Genomic DNA, 21,818 nt, shown 5'->3' on the forward strand with positions numbered 1-21,818 from the left:
TTATACTGTATACATCACAGAACACTGGAATATAACTAAACCGTTTCACATAGAAACACTGGATTTTCGATGTAAAAAAAAACAAAAACATTTTTATTCATTATGAAAAAGATGAGTAACATTCCCTCAGTGATGCCACTAGGTCATTTGACTGCAGGAAAAGGGGGGTGTCACAACTGTTAACCTCTATGGGCTAGGTGGGACGCTAGCGTGCCACCCGTGGTGCACTCCATCAACAGCAGGTGCATTTCAAGAGCGGCAAATTTGAATCCAAATAAATGTCAAAATTCAAATTTTTCAAACATACAACTATTTTACACCCTTTGAAAGATAAACATCTCCTTAATCTAACCACGTTTTACGATTTCAAAAAGGTTTTACGGCGAAAGCATAAATTTAGAGTATGTTAGGACAGTACATTTACAAGAGTTGTGTGTAATGTTTTGTCAAGTCAAAGACAGGGTCACCAAAACCATAAAACCAGCTAAAATGATGCACTAACCTTTTACAATCTCCATCAGATGACACTCCTAGGACATTATGTTAGACAATGCATGCATTTTTAGTTCTATCAAGTTCATATTTATATCCAAAAACAGCGTTTTACTATGGCATTGATGTTGAGGAAATCGTTTCCCTCCAATAACCGGCAGTCAAGTCAGCGTCACAAATTAAATAATTAAAATTAGAAAACATTGGTAAAATATTATATTGTCATTTAAAGAATTATAGATTTACATCTCTTGAACGCAATCAACTTGCCAGATTTAAAAATAACCTTACTGGGAAATCACACTTTGCAATAATCTGAGCACTGCGCCCAGAAAAATACGCGTTGCGATACAGACTAGACGTCATGTTGGGGAGATCTAAAATCGAAAATACTATGTAAATAATCCATTACCTTTGATTCTCTTCATCAGATGTCACTTCCAGGTATCACAGGTCCATAACGAATGTAGTTTTGTTCAAAAAAGCTCATCATTTATGTCCAAAAATCTCCGTCTTGTTAGCACATGATCTAAGCCAGCCGGACTTCTCATCATGAACGAGGGGAAAAAATATATTTACGTTCGTTCAAACATGTCAAACGTTGTATAGCATAAATCATTAGGGCCTTTTTTAACCAGAACATGAATAATATTCAAGGTGGACGAATGCATACTCTTTTATAACGTATTGGAACGAGGGTACCCAACATGAACTCGCGCGCCAGGTGTCTAATGGGACATCATCGTTCCATGGCTCTTGTTCGGTCAGATCTCCCTCCAGAAGACTCAAAACACTTTGTAAAGGCTGGTGACATCTAGTGGAAGCAATAGGAAGTGCCAAAATATTCCTCAGCCCCTGTGTTTTTCAATGGGATAGGTTTAAAGTCAATACAACACATCAGGTATCCACTTCCTGTCAGAAAATGTCTCAGGGTTTTGCCTGCCAAATGAGTTCTGTTATACTCACAGACACCATTCAAACAGTTTTAGAAACTTTAGAGTGTTTTCTATCCATATATACTAAGTATATGCATATTCTAGTTACTGGGTAGGATTAGTAACCAGATTAAATCGGGTAAAAAAATTTGATCCAGACGTGCAAATGCTGCCCCCTAGCCCTAACAGGTTAAAAATGAACAGAGGATTATCAAATTGGACCTGGTTCAAATACACTTGAGCTGCACTTGATTTATTATGATTCACTTAGACTGGTATAATACAAACTCAAGTAATTCAAGCACACTTCAAATACTTTCAAGTATTTTAGGTACTTGAACGTATTTGACCTGTGTATGTATTTAAATGGAGATCATACTCAGTGGTTGACTTCCTCAACTGTTTTCCTTCAGTTATTCTAACTTCCACTCCTGCAATCAACCAACCAATCAGAGAACGGAGAGAGACTGGGAACAGAAATTAACATGGGAATTGTTAACACACTGGCCCATTTCTTTTCCCTTGTGGCCCCCATTGTTAGCCAAATAACTATCATTTTGCACAAAACCTCAAATTTAGACATGCCTATTGGGCTAAAGTTGGACCAGCCCATCTGGCATCTGCCAGAATTGCCCTATGGCCAGTCCATCACTGCAACCAATCAACCACACACATCTGCATGCTACTGTAACTTATCATGTCCCTTAAAAACTACTGTGGCTAACCACTCGACTCTCATTGCAAACCTCCCTTCTCTCTCTCTCTCTCTCTCTCTCTCTCTCTCTCTCTCTCTCTCTCTCTCTCTCTCTCTCTCTCTCTCTCTCTCTCTCTCTCTCTCTCTCCACAGCAATTATAACGTAATTTCATCAAGCCGTAATGATAATGATAATCATAACAGTGGAATCCCCATGTTCAGTTAAATGCATAATTAAGCAGCGTATTAATGACAACAATCTGGAAAAATCTGAATCTCTCAATCCTAGATTGCGTCCCAAATGGCACCCTGCTCCCTAAATGCACTACTTTTGAGCGGCCCTGGTCCAAAGTAGCGCACTATATAGTGAATAGGGTGCCATTTCAGACGCATCCCTTAGTCTCAGTCTCTGTTGAGAGACTCAGGGTGGGAGATAGGGACAGTATTACTGCTAGCTAACAAGAAACCAAGGTTTTTCCCAGATCATAATTATAATCAAATGTTTGAGAATGTATCTTGTTTAGAGATAATGTTCTAATTCATCGACAAAACTGGACAAGAATGATGTCTCTTTTCTCCCTCACTCGCCTGTCCATCTCCTCACTTCAATTCCATGCTGTCACTATCACTTGTCCACTCAAGCTTACCATTGTTGTCATCTGTCGCCCACCAGGTGCCCTTAGAGCGTTCCTCAATGAGCTTGACACTTGATAAGATAATTTCCTGACAATGGCTCACCGCTCATCGTACTGGGCGACTTCAACCTCCTGACGTCTGCCTTCAAATTTATTTATTTCCCCTCCTTGCCTCTTTTGACCTCACCCTTTCCCAGTCCCACTCACAAGGCATGCAAAACGATTGAGCTTATCTTTAGTAGAGGCTGTTCACCTACTAATCTCCTCTCCTGGTCTGTGATCACTGTTTCCTTTTCTGTCTCCCTTTCCTCCATCCCTAGCCACTCAGTCCCTACCTATATGCTCATGGTGCCATCGCAATCTCCTCTCTCTGTCCCACTACTCTCTCCTCTTCTATCCTAACATCTATCCCTCCTGTCTCCTGATTCTGCCTCTTAGACCCTACTCTCTTCCCTTTCTGCATCCTATGACTCTCACTGTCCCCTTTCCTCCCGGCCGGCTCGGCCCTCCCCTCCTGCTCTGTGGCTAAGTGAATCATTGCGAGCTTACAGAACAGGGCTGTGGGGAGCCCTGTATTGGATGACAACTAACCTTCTGGAGGACCTATCCTCTGTGTCCACTGCTAAAGCCCCTTTCTATCACTCTACATTTCAAGCTTCTGCCTCTTACCCTAGGAAACTATTTTCCACCTTTTCACTTCCTCCTTAATCCTCCACCACCCCCTCCTCCCTCTGCTGATGACTTTGGCAACCGCTTTGAAAAGAAGGTTGATGACATCCGCTCCTCATTCACTCAGCCTATTGAGTCCACTGGTCCAACTCACACAGAACTACCCTACGCCTTGACCTCTTTCTCCCGTCTCTCTCTAGATGAAATCATGTGACTAGTGAGGTCCGGCCACCCGACAACCTGCCTGCTCAACCCCATCTGTTCTCCAAACCATCTCTGGAGACCTTCTCCCATTTCTCACTTCCCTCTGACATCAAAAACTATACTTGAGCGTGCTGTCTCTGACCAACACTCTCACTTTCTCTCTCAGAATGATCTTCTTAACCCTAAGCAGTCAGGCTTCAAGATGGGTCACTCAACCGAGACTGCTCTCTCTACAAACCAAGTGACTCGGCCACAGTCATATCCTCACATGGACTCTCCTATCATTGCTATGCGTATGACACTTTTCTCCTTCCCCCCCTTCTGACACACAGGTGTCAACACCCATCTTTGCTTGCCTGGCAGATATCTCAGCTTGGATGTCGCCCCACCATCTCAAGCTCAACCTTGACAAGACAGAGCTGCTCTTCCTCGCGGGGAAGGCCTGCCTGCTCTAGGACCTCTCCATCAAGGTTGACAACTCCACGGTGTCTCCCTCCCAGAGTGCAAAGAACCTTGGCGTGAACCTGGACAACACCCTGTCATTCTCTGCAAACGTCAAAGCAGTGCCTCGCTCATGGAGGTTCATGCTCTTCAACATCCGTAGAGTACAACCCTACCTCACACAGGAAGCAACACAGGTCTTAATCTGGGCATTTGTCATCTCCCATCTGGAGTACTGCAACTCACTGTTGTCTGAGCTCCCCGCTTGTGACATCAAACCCCTGCAACTTATCCAGAACGCTGCAGCCTGCCTGGTGTTCAACCTTCCCAAGTTCTCTCATGTCACCCCGCTCCTCCACACCCTCCACTGGCTTCCAGTGGAAGCTCACATCCACTACAAGATCATGGTGCTTACCTACGGAACAGCAAGAGGAACTGCCCCTCTCTACCTTCAGGCTATGCCTCACTACCTTCAGGCTATGCCTCCCTACCTTCAGGCTATGCTCAAACCCTACAACCCAACCCGAGTATTCCGTTCTGCCACCTCTGGTCTCTTTCCCTTCCAACCCCTAGAGGGCAGCTCCCCCTCAGACCAGTCCAAGCTCTTCTCTGTCCTGGCACCCCAATGGTGGAACCAGCTCCCCCTCAGCCCAATCCAAGCTCTTCTCTGTCCTGGCACCCCAATGGTGGAATGGTGGAAACAGCTTGAAGCTAAGACAGCAGAGTCCCTGCTCATCTTCTGAAAACACCTGAAACCAGACCTCTTCAAAGAGTATCTTAAATAATCCCACAGCACCCCCTATCGCACCCCCCTACCACACACACACACACACACAAATACACAAAAATGGCCTTTCGTGAACATGCACTCGCACTTGACTTTCCCCCTTTCTAGCTCTGACTCTACTAACAACTTTATTGAAGGAAACGTGTACTTCCTATGACTGTGATATGGTTTTCAGACCTACCTATTTTAAGATGAATGCACTAACTGTGAGTGTCTCTGGATAACAGTGTCAGCTAAATGACTAACATGTAGAATGTAGAAGACATTAGGAGAATGTTCCTTCCAACACAATAGAAAGGTTTTGAGAACCAAACACCATTCGGCTCAAGATTCAGATTTTGTTTAAAAAATATATATATTCTGACTTTTTGCTCCTGACGAAAAATGTATCAAACTCCTACAAAAATCTCCATGAATTATAATCCACATAAAATAATTCACATTTCCTGTTGCTGCAGGATTATTATCCTGTTGTTAGAAGCAGGGTCAAATGAAGATAGCGCACCTGAACCATGAGGACAACTAGTCCCTTTCACCCCAGAGGAGATGAAAGTTGAGCCAGAGTGTGTGTGAGTTTCCGGTGGCAGACGTGCCAGTGTTTAGAGGCTTACGAGGCAGAAGAGAGCTTGCTACTGTATACAAAGCCTGGCAATGACTCAACGTCATGGCTCCTTTAGATCCTCTGGCTGCTCACACACACACACACACACACACACACACACACACACACACACACACACACACACACACACACACACACACACACACACACACACACACACACACACACACACACACACACACACAGAGAGACTTATCGCTTTAACGGGACATGCTACTGTAGCTATTGCTTTCCTTCTGAGCCGCACAGGATAATACTGAATCCTTCACCAGGATAGTACTTTACCCTTCACCAAGATAAAACTGTACTTTTCAACAGGATAGTACTGTACCCTTCACCAGAATAATACTTTACCTTTCACCAGGATAGTACTGTATCCTTCACCAGGATAATACTGTACCCTTCACCAGGATAGTACTGTACTTTTCACCAGGATAGTACTGTACCCTTCACCAGAATAATACTTTACCTTTCACCAGGATAGTACTGTATCCTTCACCAGGATAATACTGTACCCTTCACCAGGATAGTACTGTACTTTTCACCAGGATAGTACTGTACCCTTCACCAGGATAGTACTGTATCCTTCACCAGGATAGTACTGTACCCTTCACCAGGATAATACTGTATCCTTCACCAGGATAGTACTGTACCTTTCATCAGGATAGTACTGTACCTTTCACCAGGATAATACTGTACCCTTCACCAGGATAGTACTGTACCCTTCACCAGGATAATACTGTACCCTTCACCAGGATAGTACTGTACCTTTCACCAGGATAGTAATGTACCCTTCACCAGGATTGTACTGTACCTTTCACCAGGATAGTACTGTAGCCTTCACCAGGATAGTACTGTACCTTTCACCAGGATAATACTGTACCTTTCACCAGGATAGTAATGTACCCTTCACCAGGATAGTACTGTACCTTTCACCAGGATAGTACTGTGCCCTTCACCAGGATAGTACTGTACCTTTCACCAGGATAGTAATGTACCCTTCACCAGGATAGTACTGTACCTTTCACCAGGATAGTACTGTACACTTCACCAGGATAATACTGTACTCTTCACCAGGATAGTACTGTACCTTTCACCAGGATAATACTGTACTCTTTACCTGGATAATACTGTACCTTTCACCAGGATAATACTGTACCGTTCACCAGGATAGTACTGTACCCTTCACCAGGATAGTACTGTACCCTTCACCAGGATAGTACTGTACCCTTCACCAGGATAATACTGTACCTTTCATCAGGATAGTACTATATCCTTCACCAGGATAGTACTGTACCCTTCACCAGGATAATACTGTATCCTTCACCAGGATAGTACTGTACCTTTCACCAGGATAATACTGTACCCTTCACCAGGATAGTACTGTACCCTTCACCAGGATAATACTGTACCCTTCACCAGGATAGTACTGTACCTTTCACCAGGATAGTAATGTACCCTTCACCAGGATTGTACTGTACCTTTCACCAGGATAGTACTGTAGCCTTCACCAGGATAGTACTGTACATTTCACCAGGATAATACTTTACCTTTCACCAGGATAGTACTGTATCCTTCACCAGGATAATACTGTATCCTTCACCAGGATAGTACTGTACCTTTCACCAGGATAGTAATGTACCCATCACCAGGATAGTACTGTACCTTTCACCAGGATAGTAATGTACCCTTCACCAGGATAGTACTGTACCTTTCATCAGGATAGTAATGTACCCTTCACCAGGATAGTACTGTACATTTCACCAGGATAATACTGTATCCTTCACCAGGATAGTACTGGACCTTTCACCAGGATAGTACTGTACCTTTCACCAGGATAGTACTGTACCCTTCACCAGGATAGTAATGTACTCTTCACCAGGATAGTAATGTACCCTTCACCAGGATAGTACTGTACCTTTCACCAGGATAATACTGTACACTTCACCAGGATAATACTGTACTCTTCACCAGGATAGTACTGTACCTTTCACCAGGATAATACTGTACTCTTCACCAGGATAATACTGTACCTTTCACCAGGATAATACTGTACCGTTCACCAGGATAGTACTGTACCCTTCACCAGGATAGTTCTGTACCCTTCACCAGGATAGTACTGTACCCTTCACCAGGATAGTACTCTACCCTTCATCAGGATAGTACTGTACCTTTCACCAGGATAATACTGTACCCTTCACCAGGATAGTACTGTACCCTTCACCAGGATAATACTGTACCCTTCACCAGGATAGTACTGTACCTTTCACCAGGATATTAATGTACCCTTCACCAGGATTGTACTGTACCTTTCACCAGGATAGTACTGTAGCCGTTCACCAGGATAGTACTGTACCTTTCACCAGGATAATACTGTACCCTTCACCAGGATAGTACTGTACCCTTCACCAGGATAGTACTGTACCCTTCACCAGGATAATACTGTACCTTTCATCAGGATAGTACTGTATCCTTCACCAGGATAGTACTGTACCCTTCACCAGGATAGTACTGTACCCTTCACCAGGATAGTACTGTACCTTTCATCAGGATAGTACTGTACCTTTCACCAGGATAATACTGTACCCTTCACCAGGATAGTACTGTACCCTTCACCAGGATAATACTGTACCCTTCACCAGGATAGTACTGTACCTTTCACCAGGATAGTACTGTACCCTTCACCAGGATTGTACTGTACCTTTCACCAGGATAGTACTGTAGCCTTCACCAGGATAGTACTGTACCTTTCACCAGGATAATACTGTACCTTTCACCAGGATAGTAATGTACCCTTCACCAGGATAGTACTGTACCTTTCACCAGGATAGTACTGTGCCCTTCACCAGGATAGTACTGTACCTTTCACCAGGATAGTAATGTACCCTTCACCAGGATAGCACTGTACCCTTCACCATGATAGTAATGTACTCTTCACCAGGATAGTAATGTACCCTTCACCAGGATAGTACTGTACCTTTCACCAGGATAGTACTGTACACTTCACCAGGATAATACTGTACTCTTCACCAGGATAGTACTGTACCTTTCACCAGGATAATACTGTACTCTTTACCAGGATAATACTGTACCTTTCACCAGGATAATACTGTACCGTTCACCAGGATAGTACTGTACCCTTCACCAGGATAGTACTGTACCCTTCACCAGGATAGTACTGTACCCTTCACCAGGATAATACTGTACCTTTCATCAGGATAGTACTATATCCTTCACCAGGATAGTACTGTACCCTTCACCAGGATAATACTGTATCCTTCACCAGGATAGTACTGTACCTTTCACCAGGATAATACTGTACCCTTCACCAGGATAGTACTGTACCCTTCACCAGGATAATACTGTACCCTTCACCAGGATAGTACTGTACCTTTCACCAGGATAGTAATGTACCCTTCACCAGGATTGTACTGTACCTTTCACCAGGATAGTACTGTAGCCTTCACCAGGATAGTACTGTACCTTTCACCAGGATAATACTGTACCTTTCACCAGGATAGTAATGTACCCTTCACCAGGATAGTACTGTACCTTTCACCAGGATAGTACTGTGCCCTTCACCAGGATAGTACTGTACCTTTCACCAGGATAGTAATGTACCCTTCACCAGGATAGCACTGTACCCTTCACCAGGATAGTAATGTACTCTTCACCAGGATAGTAATGTACCCTTCACCAGGATAGTACTGTACCTTTCACCAGGATAATACTGTACACTTCACCAGGATAATACTGTACTCTTCACCAGGATAGTACTGTACCTTTCACCAGGATAATACTGTACTCTTTACCAGGATAATACTGTACCTTTCACCAGGATAATACTGTACCGTTCACCAGGATAGTACTGTACCCTTCACCAGGATAGTACTGTACCCTTCACCAGGATAGTACTGTACCCTTCACCAGGATAGTACTGTACCCTTCATCAGGATAATACTGTACCTTTCATCAGGATAGTACTGTATCCTTCACCAGGAGAGTACTGTACCCTTCACCAGGATAATACTGTATCCTTCATCAGGATAGTACTGTACCTTTCATCAGGATAGTACTGTTCCTTTCACAAGGATAATACTGTACCCTTCACCAGGATAGTACTGTACCCTTCACCAGGATAATACTGTACCCTTCACCAGAATAATACTTTACCTTTCACCAGGATAGTACTGTATCCTTCACCAGGATAATACTGTACCCTTCACCAGGATAGTACTGTACTTTTCACCTGGATAGTACTGTACCCTTCACCAGGATAATACTGTACCTTTCACCAGGATAGTACTGTACCCTTCACCAGGATAATACTGTACCTTTCACCAGAATAATACTTTACCTTTCACCAGGATAGTACTGTATCCTTCACCAGGATAATACTGTACCTTTCACCGGAATAATACTTTACCTTTCACCAGGATAGTACTGTATCCTTCACCAGGATAATACTGTACCCCTCACCAAGATAGTACTGTACCTTTCACCAGAATAATACTTTACCTTTCACCAGGATAGTACTGTATCCTTCACCAGGATAATACTGTACCCATCACCAGGATAGTACTGTACCTTTCACCAGGATAGTACTGTACCTTTCACCAGGATAATACTGTACCTTTCACCAGAATAATACTTTACCTTTCACCAGGATAGTACTGTATCCTTCACCAGGATAATACTGTATCCTTCACCAGGATAGTACTGTACCTTTCACCAGGATAGTAATGTACCCATCACCAGGATAGTACTGTACCTTTCATAAGGATAGTAATGTACCCTTCACCAGGATAGTAATGTACATTTCACCAGGATAATACTGTATCCTTCACCAGGATAGTACTGGACCCTTCACCAGGTTAGTACTGTACCTTTCACCAGGATAGTACTGTACCTTTCACCAGGATAGTACTGTACCCTTCACCAGGATAGTAATGTACCCTTCACCAGGATAGTACTGTACCTTTCACCAGGATAATACTGTACACTTCACCAGGATAATACTGTACTCTTCACCAGGATAGTACTGTACCTTTCACCAGGATAATACTGTACTCTTCACCAGGATAATACTGTACCTTTCACCAGTATAATACTGTACCGTTCACCAGGATAGTACTGTACCCTTCACCAGGATAGTACTGTACCCTTCACCAGGATAGTACTGTACCCTTCACCAGGATAGTACTGTACCTTTCATCAGGATAGTACTGTATCCTTCACCAGGATAGTACTGTACCCTTCACCAGGATAATACTGTACCTTTCACCAGGATAGTACTGTACCCTTCACCAGGATAGTACTGTACCCTTCACCAGGATAATACTGTACCTTTCACCAGGATAGTAATGTACCCTTCACCAGGATAGCTGCAGTTCAATAACATCAGATTCTCTCTCTCTCCCTCTCTCTCTTTTCTCTCTCTTTCTCTCTCTCCCTCTTTCTCTCTCTCTCTCTCTCTCTCTCTGTCTCTCTATCTCACTCACTCTATCTCTTCTCTCTTCTCTCTTTCTCTCCATCCTTTTCTCATGTCAAGCTCCCTGGATCAGCACAGTACTGTAAACTGTCCATGCCTTAAATCAGTAGCCCTCCCTCCGTCCCTCCGTCCCTCCGTCCCAGTCTGCCTGCTTTTCCTTTCCCTCCTAATCCTGGTTGAGTAATATGGATAGAAATAGAGCGTGTCATGTATTATAGTTTTCCTTCCAACAGATACAATGTCATCCTCACACACACACCCAGCAGGGGGCCCTCATCCTGTTTCCCCACGAGGACAGGCTTTTCTCTCCCCACCATGGAAGCTAGAATCTTATGTGTGTCTTGAGAAGAGGAGTTGCTTGTGGATTTTTCAACTACTGTTAAATGCCGTTAGTGGGTTTTATGTTGTAAACTGTCAAATTTTAGCAAACCAGATAAAGGGAAGGAGTTACTCAGACAGTGTGCATGTGTGTACATGTAGAGGACTGGATGCCGTGCTGCTAGCTTAGTGAGTACAGCTTCCTCATGATATCTCAGGACTGGATGCCGTGCTGCTAGCTGTAGTACCACCCCCGCTGGAGCCGGCGCAGCGTTCCCCTCCTGACTGGATGCCGTGCTGCTAGCTGTAGCCCCCCCTGACGGAGCCGGCGCTAGCGGCCCTTCCTCCTGACTGGATGCCGTGCTGCTAGCTTAGTAAGTACCACTTCCTCCTGACTGGATGCCGTGCTGCTAGCTTAGTAAGGACAGCTTCCTTCTGATTCGGCTCATAACGAGGCTTGAACCCCGGGTCCTCTGCCTCGCAAACACACGTGACCGCTATCCTGAAGCATCTTAACCAGTTACGTCACCGAAAAGCTAGCTATCGGGCAGCACAAGTGGAGACACTTCAGGCTGAGGAGTGAGTTGATCACATCCCCCATCTGCTACATATGCATGTATGTGGATGTGTGGTTGGGTTGGTTGTCTGTACTGAATATCCTGCCTGGGTCACTGTGGCCCAGCCTTAAAACATGAAGTAAATGACAGACCACACTCATTCCTGCTGTTCTTTCTTCTTGGTCCTCCTTTAATGCTGAACCATTCTCTCTCTCTCTCTCTCAAGAGGTTTTAGTCATAGCATAGGATTTGCCAACCATGGTGAGAAGTACCTGCAGTGTAGCCAGGTATGTGGTCTTTTATAAGACCTGTCATGGGGACTCATGGCCTATTGTTGCTGCTAATGAGTAACGGAATGGTAATGTGTGTTACTGTACGGTTCACATTATAATAAGCCTGCTGTGACACATACAGTTTGCCTTCAAAAGCTAAAATGGCTTTTGTTTTAGATAGTTAGAAGTAACACAAAAGAGGGATGAGTGAAGGAGAAAAGGAGAGATGGAGGGGGATTTAGTAGTCTCGCCCACCAGCCGTCTCTCTCTCTCTGTCCAGACGTCTGGTTTCACAGAGCCTCAGAACGCCTCAGATCCTCCCCTTTACATTGTGGACTTCAAAAGCGCAAGCAGCAAGTGATTTCAACAAGGAAGTGAGTTCGGGAAAATCAGAAAAGTATGCGTCTTAGAAAAAGTTTTCTCATTTAAACTTTATCTGCCCGAACTCAGAATCAGTTGGGCTTCCAGAACATGCTATGGTCAATGTGATACAACATGTATTTTGGTTGGTGATTTCCGCCATTTTTCAAAGTCCCATCTAATACAGCTGTAGCAGGCTCGCCCCCTTCCCCGCCTCCATTTCAAACACACCCCTTTCAAGTCCCATCTAATACAGCTGTAGCAGGCTCGCCCCCTTTCCAGCCTCCATTTCAAACACACCCCTTTCAAGTCCCATCTAATATAGCTGTAGCATGCTCGCCCCCTCCCCCGCCTCCATTTCAAACACACCCCTTTCAAGTCCCATCTAATACAGCTGTAGCAGGCTCGCCCCCTCCCCCGCCTCCATTTCAAACACACCCCTTTCAAGTCCCATCTAATATAGCTGTAGCAGGCTCGCCCCCTCCCCCGGCCTCCATTTCAACCACACCCCTTAGTCTGCTGTCTGTCCTGGTCCCTGTAATTAGTCTGCTGTCTGCCCTGGTCCCTGTAATTAGTCTGCTGCCTGTCCTGGTCCCTGTAATTGGTCTGCTGCCTGTCCTGGTCCCTGTAATTGGTCTCAGGGTTTTGCCTGCCAAATGAGTTCTGTTATACTCACAGACACCATTCAAACAGTTTTAGAAACTTTAGAGTGTTTTCTATCCATATATAATAAGTATATGCATATTCTAGTTACTGGGTAGGATTAGTAACCAGATTAAATCGGGTACATTTTTTTATCCAGACGTGCAAATGCTGCCCCCTAGCCCTAACAGGTTAACCAGAACATGAATAATATTCAAGGTGGACGAATGCATCCTCTTTTATAACGTATTGGAACGAGGGTACCCAACATGAACTCGCGCGCCAGGTGTCTAATGGGCCATCATCGTTCCATGGCTCTTGTTCGGTCAGATCTCCCTCCAGAAGACTCAAAACACTTTGTAAAGGCTGGTGACATCTAGTGGAAGCAATAGGAAGTGCCAAAATATTCCTCAGCCCCTGCATGCATTGTCTAACATAATGTCCTAGGAGTGTCATCTGATGGAGATTGTAAAAGGTTAGTGCATCATTTTAGCTGGTTTTATGGTTTTGGTGACCCTGTCTTTGACTTGACAAAACATTACACACAACTCTTGTAAATGTACTGTCCTAACATACTCTAAATTTATGCTTTCGCCGTAAAACCTTTTTGAAATCGTAAAACGTGGTTAGATTAAGGAGATGTTTATCTTTCAAATGGTGTAAAATAGTTGTATTTTTGAAAAATTAGAATTTTGACATTTATTTGGATTCAAATTTGCCGCTCTTGAAATGCACCTGCTGTTGATGGAGTGCACCACGGGTGGCACGCTAGCGTCCCACCTAGCCCCAAGAGGTTAACAAAAAAAAGAGTAACGCATCCACTTGACAAAACAATAAATGATACCCACAACACTAAACAGTTTTGCAGGCTCACCAACGCAGTGCAAAAACAACTACCCACAAAACCAAGTGACAAACATACTCCTACATATATGACTCCCAATCAGGAACAACGATCCCCAGCTGTTCCTGATCAGGAGTCACAAGACCAACACAGAACAATCACACACACACACACACAAGACTGCCACGTCCTGACCCCAAAACTACTACAACAGCTCCATCTGCTGGTCAGGACGTGACAGTACCCCCCCTCAAGGTGCAGACCCCGGAATGCACCTAACAACACAAAACACCAACAAACAAAATCCCCAACAAAACCCATAAACAATAACCCCTAAACAATAAGGGAGGGAAGGGAGGGTGGCTGCCGTCAACGACGGCACTGTGCTACACCCTCCCTCCCCAACCCACCTATCCTGGAGGTGGCTCCGGTGCAGGACGTGGACCTTGCTCCACCCTCGGCGTCGCCCACTTCGGTGGCGCCGATAGCTGCGCCAGGCAGACGGGCCCCTCGGGCTGGGCCGGAGGACAGGAGGGCCCCTCGGGCTGGGCCGGAGGACAGGAGGGCCCCTCGGGCTGGGCCGGAGGACAGGAGGGCCCCTCGGGCTGGGCCGGAGGACAGGAGGGCCCCTCGGGCTGGGCCGGAGGACAGGAGGGCCCCTCGGGCTGGGCCGGAGGACAGTCGGGCCCCTCGGGCTGGGCCGGAGGACAGTCGGGCCCCTCGGGCTGGGCCGGAGGACAGTCGGGCCACTCCGGCAGCTCGGGGCAGTCGGGCCACTCCGGCAGCTCGTGGCAGTCGGGCCACTCCGGCAGCTCGTGGCAGTCGGGCCACTCCGGCAGCTCGTGGCAGTCGGGCCACTCCGGCAGCTCAGCGCAGTCGGGCCACTCCGGCAGCTCAGCGCAGTCTGGCCACTCCGGCAGTTCAGCGCAGTCTGGCCACTCCGGCAGTTCAGCGCAGTCTGGCCACTCCGGCAGTTCAGCGCAGTCTGGCCACTCCGGCAGTTCAGCGCAGTCTGGCCACTCCGGCAGTTCAGCGCAGTCTGGCCACTCCGGCAGTTCAGCGCAGTCTGGCCACTCCGGCAGTTCAGCGCAGTCTGGCCACTCCGGCAGTTCAGCGCAGTCTGGCCGCTCCGGCGACTGTTGACTGGCGGGCAGCTCCGACGACTGTTGACTGGCGGGCAGCTCCGACGACTGTTGACTGGCGGGCAGCTCCGACGACTGTTGACTGGCGGGCAGCTCCGACGACTGTTGACTGGCGGGCAGCTCCGACGACTGTTGACTGGCGGGCAGCTCCGACGACTGTTGACTGGCGGGCAGCTCCGACGACTGTTGACTGGCGGGCAGCTCCGACGACTGTTGACTGGCGGGCAGCTCCGACGACTGTTGACTGGCGGGCAGCTCCGACGACTGTTGACTGGCGGGCAGCTCCGACGACTGTTGACTGGCGGGCAGCTCCGACGACTGTTGACTGGCGGGCAGCTCCGACGACTGTTGACTGGCGGGCAGCTCCGACGACTGTTGACTGGCGGGCAGCTCCGACGACTGTTGACTGGCGGGCAGCTCCGACGACTGTTGACTGGCGGGCAGCTCCGACGACTGTTGACTGGCGGGCAGCTCCGACGACTGTTGACTGGCGGGCAGCTCTGACGACAGTTGACTGGCGGGCAGCTCCGACGACTGTTGACTGGCGGGCAGCTCCGACGACTGTTGACTGGCGGGCAGCTCCGACGACTGTTGACTGGCGGGCAGCTCCGACGACTGTTGACTGGCGGGCAGCTCCGACGACTGTTGACTGGCGGGCAGCTCTGACGACTGTTGACTGGCGGTCAGCTCTGGCGACTGTTGACTGGCGGTCAGCTCTGGCGACTGTTGACTGGCGGTCAGCTCTGGCGACTGTTGACTGGCGAGGCTGGGCTGACGCACTAGACTCCTGATGCGTGGGGCTGGTACTGGACGTGCCAGCCTGGAGACACGCACCTCCATGCTAGTGCGTCTAGCGGGAAACACCGGACCGAAAGGGCGCACTGGCGGTCTTGAGCGCAGGGTTGGCATCACCCCTTCCAGCTCGATGCCTACTTTGCCCTGGCACATGCGGGGCGCTGGTACCTTGCCTACCGGCCTGAAAATCCCAGGCCTCACCACAGCCCCAACCCCAAAGCACGGGACCTGTCCAGTCTGCCCTACAAGGGTACGGGGAGCTGGCCTGGGGCTGTAATCTCGCCCCGCCAAATAGCCCTTGTGCCCCCCCCTAAAAAATTATTGGGGCTGCCTCTCGGGTTCTACCTGACTCCCAGGCAGGTTGTCACAGTGGACCCGCAACTGCTCCCATGTCCAGTCAATCCTCTCCGTCAACACCTCCAGCGACCAGGAATCCATCACCTCCCGAGCGCGCTGCTTCCAACATTCCTCCCTCACTTGCCTCTGTCCTCTTCTCCGCTGCTTGGTCCTTTGGTGGTGGGTAGTTCTGTCACAAAATCCTTCGTTGTGTTGCAGGGAAGACCAAAATGCAGCGGAGTTGTGGATACTCATATTTTAATTAACCTGTTGGGTCTAGGGGGCAGCATTTGCACGTCTGGATAAAAAAAATGTACCCGATTTAATCTGGTTACTAATCCTACCCAGTAACTAGAATATGCATATACTTATTATATATGGATAGAAAACACTCTAAAGTTTCCAAAACTGTTTGAATGGTGTCTGTGAGTATAACAGAACTCATTTGGCAAGCAAAACCCTGAGACATTTTCTGACAGGAAGTGGATACCTGATGTGTTGTATTGACTTTAAACCTATCCCATTGAAAAACACAGGGGTTTAGGAATATTTTGGCACTTCCTATTGCTTCCACTAGATGTCACCAGCCTTTACAAAGTGTTTTGAGTCTTCTGGAGGGAGATCTGACCGAACAAGAGCCATGGAACGGTGATGGCCGATTAGACTCTGGCGCGCGAGTTCATGTTGGGTACCCTCGTTCCAATACGTTATAAAAGAGTATGCATTCGTCCACCTTGAATATTATTCATGTTCTGGTTAAAAAAGGCCCTAATGATTTATGCTATACAACGTTTGACATGTTTGAACGAACGGAAATATATTTTTTCCCCTCGTTCATGACGAGAAGTCCGGCTGGCTTACATCATGTGCTAACGAGACGGAGATTTTTGGACATAAATGATGAGCTTTTTTGAACAAAACTACATTCGTTATGGACCTGTGATACCTGGAAGTGACATCTGATGAAGAGAATCAAAGGTAATGGATTATTTACATAGTATTTTCGATTTTAGATCTCCCCAACATGACGTCTAGTCTGTATCGCAACGCGTATTTTTCTGGGCGCAGTGCTCAGATTATTGCAAAGTGTGATTTCCCAGTAAGGTTATTTTTAAATCTGGCAAATTGATTGCGTTCAAGAGATGTAAATCTATAATTCTTTAAATGACAATATAATATTTTACCAATGTTTTCTAATTTTAATTATTTAATTTGTGTTGTTGACTTGACTGCCGGTTATTGGAGGGAAACGATTTCCTCAACATCAATGCCATAGTAAAACGCTGTTTTTGGATATAAATATGAACTTGATAGAACTAAAAATGCATGCATTGTCTAACATAATGTCCTAGGAGTGTCATCTGATGGAGATTGTAAAAGGTTAGTGCATCATTTTAGCTGGTTTTATGGTTTTGGTGACCCTGTCTTTGACTTGACAAAACATTACACACAACTCTTGTAAATGTACTGTCCTAACATACTCTAAATTTATGCTTTCGCCGTAAAACCTTTTTGAAATCGTAAAACGTGGTTAGATTAAGGAGATGTTTATCTTTCAAATGGTGTAAAATAGTTGTATTTTTGAAAAATTAGAATTTTGACATTTATTTGGATTCAAATTTGCCGCTCTTGAAATGCACCTGCTGTTGATGGAGTGCACCACGGGTGGCACGCTAGCGTCCCACCTAGCCCCAAGAGGTTAACAAAAAAAAGAGTAACGCATCCACTTGACAAAACAATAAATGATACCCACAACACTAAACAGTTTTGCAGGCTCACCAACGCAGTGCAAAAACAACTACCCACAAAACCAAGTGACAAACATACTCCTACATATATGACTCCCAATCAGGAACAACGATCCCCAGCTGTTCCTGATCAGGAGTCACAAGACCAACACAGAACAATCACACACACACACACACAAGACTGCCACGTCCTGACCCCAAAACTACTACAACAGCTCCATCTGCTGGTCAGGACGTGACAATATGACTATTTTACAGCTATTTAAAGACAAGACTCTCGTTAATCTAACCAGACTGTCCGATTTCAAAAAGGCTTTACAACGAAATGAAAACATTAGATTATGTCAGCAGAGTACCCAGCCAGAAATAATCAGACACCCATTTTTCAAGCTAGCATATAATGTCACAAAAACCCAGAAGACAGCTAAATGCAGCACTAACCTTTGATGATCTTCATCAGATGACAACCCTAGGACATTATGTTATACAATACATGCATGTTTTGTTCAATCAAGTTCATATTTATATCTAAAAACAGCTTTTTACATTAGCATGTGACGTTCAGAACTAGCATACCCTCCGCAAACTTCCAGGGAATTTACTAACAATTTACTAAATTACTCACGATAAACGTTCACAAAAAGCATAACAATTATTTTAAGAATTATAGATACAGAACTCCTCTATGCACTCGATATGTCCGATTTTAAAATAGCTTTTTGGTGAAAGCACATTTTGCAATATTCTAAGTACATAGCCCAGGCATCATGGGCTCGCTATTTAGACACCCGGGAAGTTTAGCACTCACCATAATCATATTTACTATTATAAAAGTTTGATTACCTTTTGTTGTCTTCGTCAGAATGCACTCCCAGGACTGCTACTTCAATAACAAATGTTGGTTTGGTCCAAAATAATCCATCGTTATATCCGAATAGCGGCGTTTTGTTCGTGCGTTCCAGACACTATCCGAAATAGTAAAGAAGTGTCGCGCGCATGGCGCAATTCGTGACAATAAAATTCTAAATATTCCATTACCGTACTTCGAAGCATGTCAACCGCTGTTTAAAATCAATTTTTACGACATTTTTCTCGTAGAAAAGCGATAATATCCCGACAGGGAATCTCCTTTTCGGCAAACAGAGGAAAAAATCCCAAAGGCGGGGGCGGTCGGGGTCACGCGCATAAGCCCAGTGTCCCTTGATCGGCCACTTGAGAAAGGCGATAATGTGTTTCAGCCTGGGGCTGGAATGACGACATTCTGTTTTTTCCCGGGCTCTGAGCGCCTATGGACGACGTGGGAAGTGTCACGTTAGAGCAGAGATCCTTAGTAAATGATAGAGATGGAAAAGAAGTTCAAGAAATGGTCAGACAGGCCACTTCCTGTAAAGGAATCTCTCAGGTTTTGACCTGCCATTTGAGTTCTGTTATACTCACAGACACCATTCAAACAGTTTTAGAAAATTTAGGGTGTTTTCTATCCATATGTAATAAGTATATGCATATTCTAGTTACTGGGTAGGAGTGGTAACCAGATTAAATCGGGTATGTTTTTTATCCAGCCGTGTCAATACTGCCCCCTAGCCCTAACAGGTTAATGTTTTGTGTACCTCTCTCTCTCTCTCCTCTCTCTCTCTCTCTCTCCAGGTTGTCATGTTTAATGTTTTGTGTACCTCTCTCTCTCTCTCTCTCTCTCTCTCTCTCTCTCTCTCCAGGTTGTCATGTTTAATGTTTTGTGTACCTCTCACTCTATCCAGGTTGTCAGGCTGACCTCTGGGGCCCCCACTGCACTAACCGGTGCCAGTGTCAGAACCGGGCCCAGTGTAACCCTATCACGGGGGCGTGTGTGTGTACGGACGGGTACCAGGGCTGGCGCTGCGAGGAGCTGTGTGAGGCGGGGTTCTACGGGAAGGGATGCCAGCTAGAGTGCCAGTGTCTCAACGGTGCCACCTGCCATCACGAGACTGGAGAGTGCCTGTGTGCACCGGGATACACCGGGGCTATGTGAGTGTCTTCAGTCACCTCATCAGTCTATGACCCTATGACTATTATGACACCTACTGGTTCCTGGTTATTGTGTAGGGGTTTGTCCTCAGGGGCTCCAGGTGATGTAGGAGATTGTTTTAAGTTGATGGGATGACTCATCTGTTTACCGGGGCATTGTGAGTGTCTGCACTTTTCCCTTACTGTTAACCTCTATGGGCTAGGTGGGACGCTAGCGTGCCACCCGTGGTGCACTCCATCAACAGCAGGTGCATTTCAAGAGCGGCAAATTTGAATCCAAATAAATGTCAAAATTCACATTTTTCAAACATACAACTATTTTACACCCTTTGAAAGATAAACATCTCCTTAATCTAACCACGTTTTACGATTTCAAAAAGGTTTTACGGCGAAAGCATAAATTTAGAGTATGTTAGGACAGTACATTTACAAGAGTTGTGTGTAATGTTTTGTCAATTCAAAGACAGGGTCACCAAAACCATAAAACCAGCTAAAATGATGCACTAACCTTTTACAATCTCCATCAGATGACACTCCTAGGACATTATGTTAGACAATGCATGCATTTTTAGTTCTATCAAGTTCATATTTATATCCAAAAACAGCGTTTTACTATGGCATTGATGTTGAGGAAATCGTTTCCCTCCAATAACCGGCAGTCAAGTCAACAACACAAATTAAATAATTAAAATTAGAAAACATTGGTAAAATATTATATTGTCATTTAAAGAATTATAGATTTACATCTCTTGAACGCAATCAACTTGCCAGATTTCAAAATAACCTTAATGGGAAATCACACTTTGCAATAATCTGAGCACTGCGCCCAGAAAAATACGCGTTACGATACAGACTAGCCGTCATGTTGGGGAGATCTAAAATCGAAAATACTATGTAAATAATCCATTACCTTTGATTCTCTTCATCAGATGTCACTTCCAGGTATCACAGGTCCATAACGAATGTAGTTTTGTTCAAAAAAGCTCATCATTTATGTCCAAAAATCTCCGTCTTGTTAGCACATGATCTAAGCCAGCCGGACTTCTCGTCATGAACGAGGGGAAAAAATATATTTACGTTCGTTCAAACATGTCAAACGTTGTATAGCATAAATCATTAGGGCCTTTTTTAACCAGAACATGAATAATATTCAAGGTGGACGAATGCATACTCTTTTATAACGTATTGGAACGAGGGTACCCAACATGAACTCGCGCGCCAGGTGTCTAATGGGCCATCATCGTTCCATGGCTCTTGTTCGGTCAGATCTCCCTCCAGAAGACTCAAAACACTTTGTAAAGGCTGGTGACATCTAGTGGAAGCAATAGGAAGTGCCAAAATATTCCTCAGCCCCTGTGTTTTTCAATGGGATAGGTTTAAAGGTAATACAACACATCAGGTATCCACTTCCTGTCAGAAAATGTCTCAGGGTTTTGCCTGCCAAATGAGTTCTGTTATACTCACAGACACCATTCAAACAGTTTTAGAAAATTTAGGGTGTTTTCTATCCATATGTAATAAGTATATGCATATTCTAGTTACTGGGTAGGAGTGGTAACCAGATTAAATCGGGTATGTTTTTTTTATCCAGCCGTGTCAATACTGCCCCCTAGCCCTAACAGGTTAACTGGTTATCTTATCTACTGTTCTCCTCTGGTCCAGGTTGAGCGATGAATCTGAAAGTGTATATGCTGTATAACATCGGTAGTCAAAGTGACAACTATATATACAGTACCAGTCTGTTTGGATATAGCTACTCATTCAAGGGCTTTTCTTAATTTTCTATATTTTCTACATTGTAGAATAATAGTGAAGACATCAAAACTATGA

The 21,818-nt window shown here is 45.4% G+C and overlaps 1 protein-coding gene across 1 annotated transcript in view; it reads left to right on the top strand.

The window, feature by feature from the left end:
• The window catches only part of LOC106592139 (multiple epidermal growth factor-like domains protein 10), a 665,433-nt gene that overhangs the window by 57,518 nt on the left and 586,097 nt on the right, over window positions 1-21,818 (top strand). The window contains exon 3 of the mRNA XM_082958003.1: window positions 19,742-19,988. Coding sequence (XP_082814129.1) covers window positions 19,742-19,988 — 247 coding nt within the window. The remainder of the gene's footprint in view (window positions 1-19,741; window positions 19,989-21,818) is intronic.

The sequence above is a fragment of the Salmo salar genome, chromosome 11 (assembly GCF_965601325.2).
Source record: "Salmo salar chromosome 11, fSalSal1, whole genome shotgun sequence".
Lineage (NCBI taxonomy): Eukaryota > Metazoa > Chordata > Actinopteri > Salmoniformes > Salmonidae > Salmo > Salmo salar.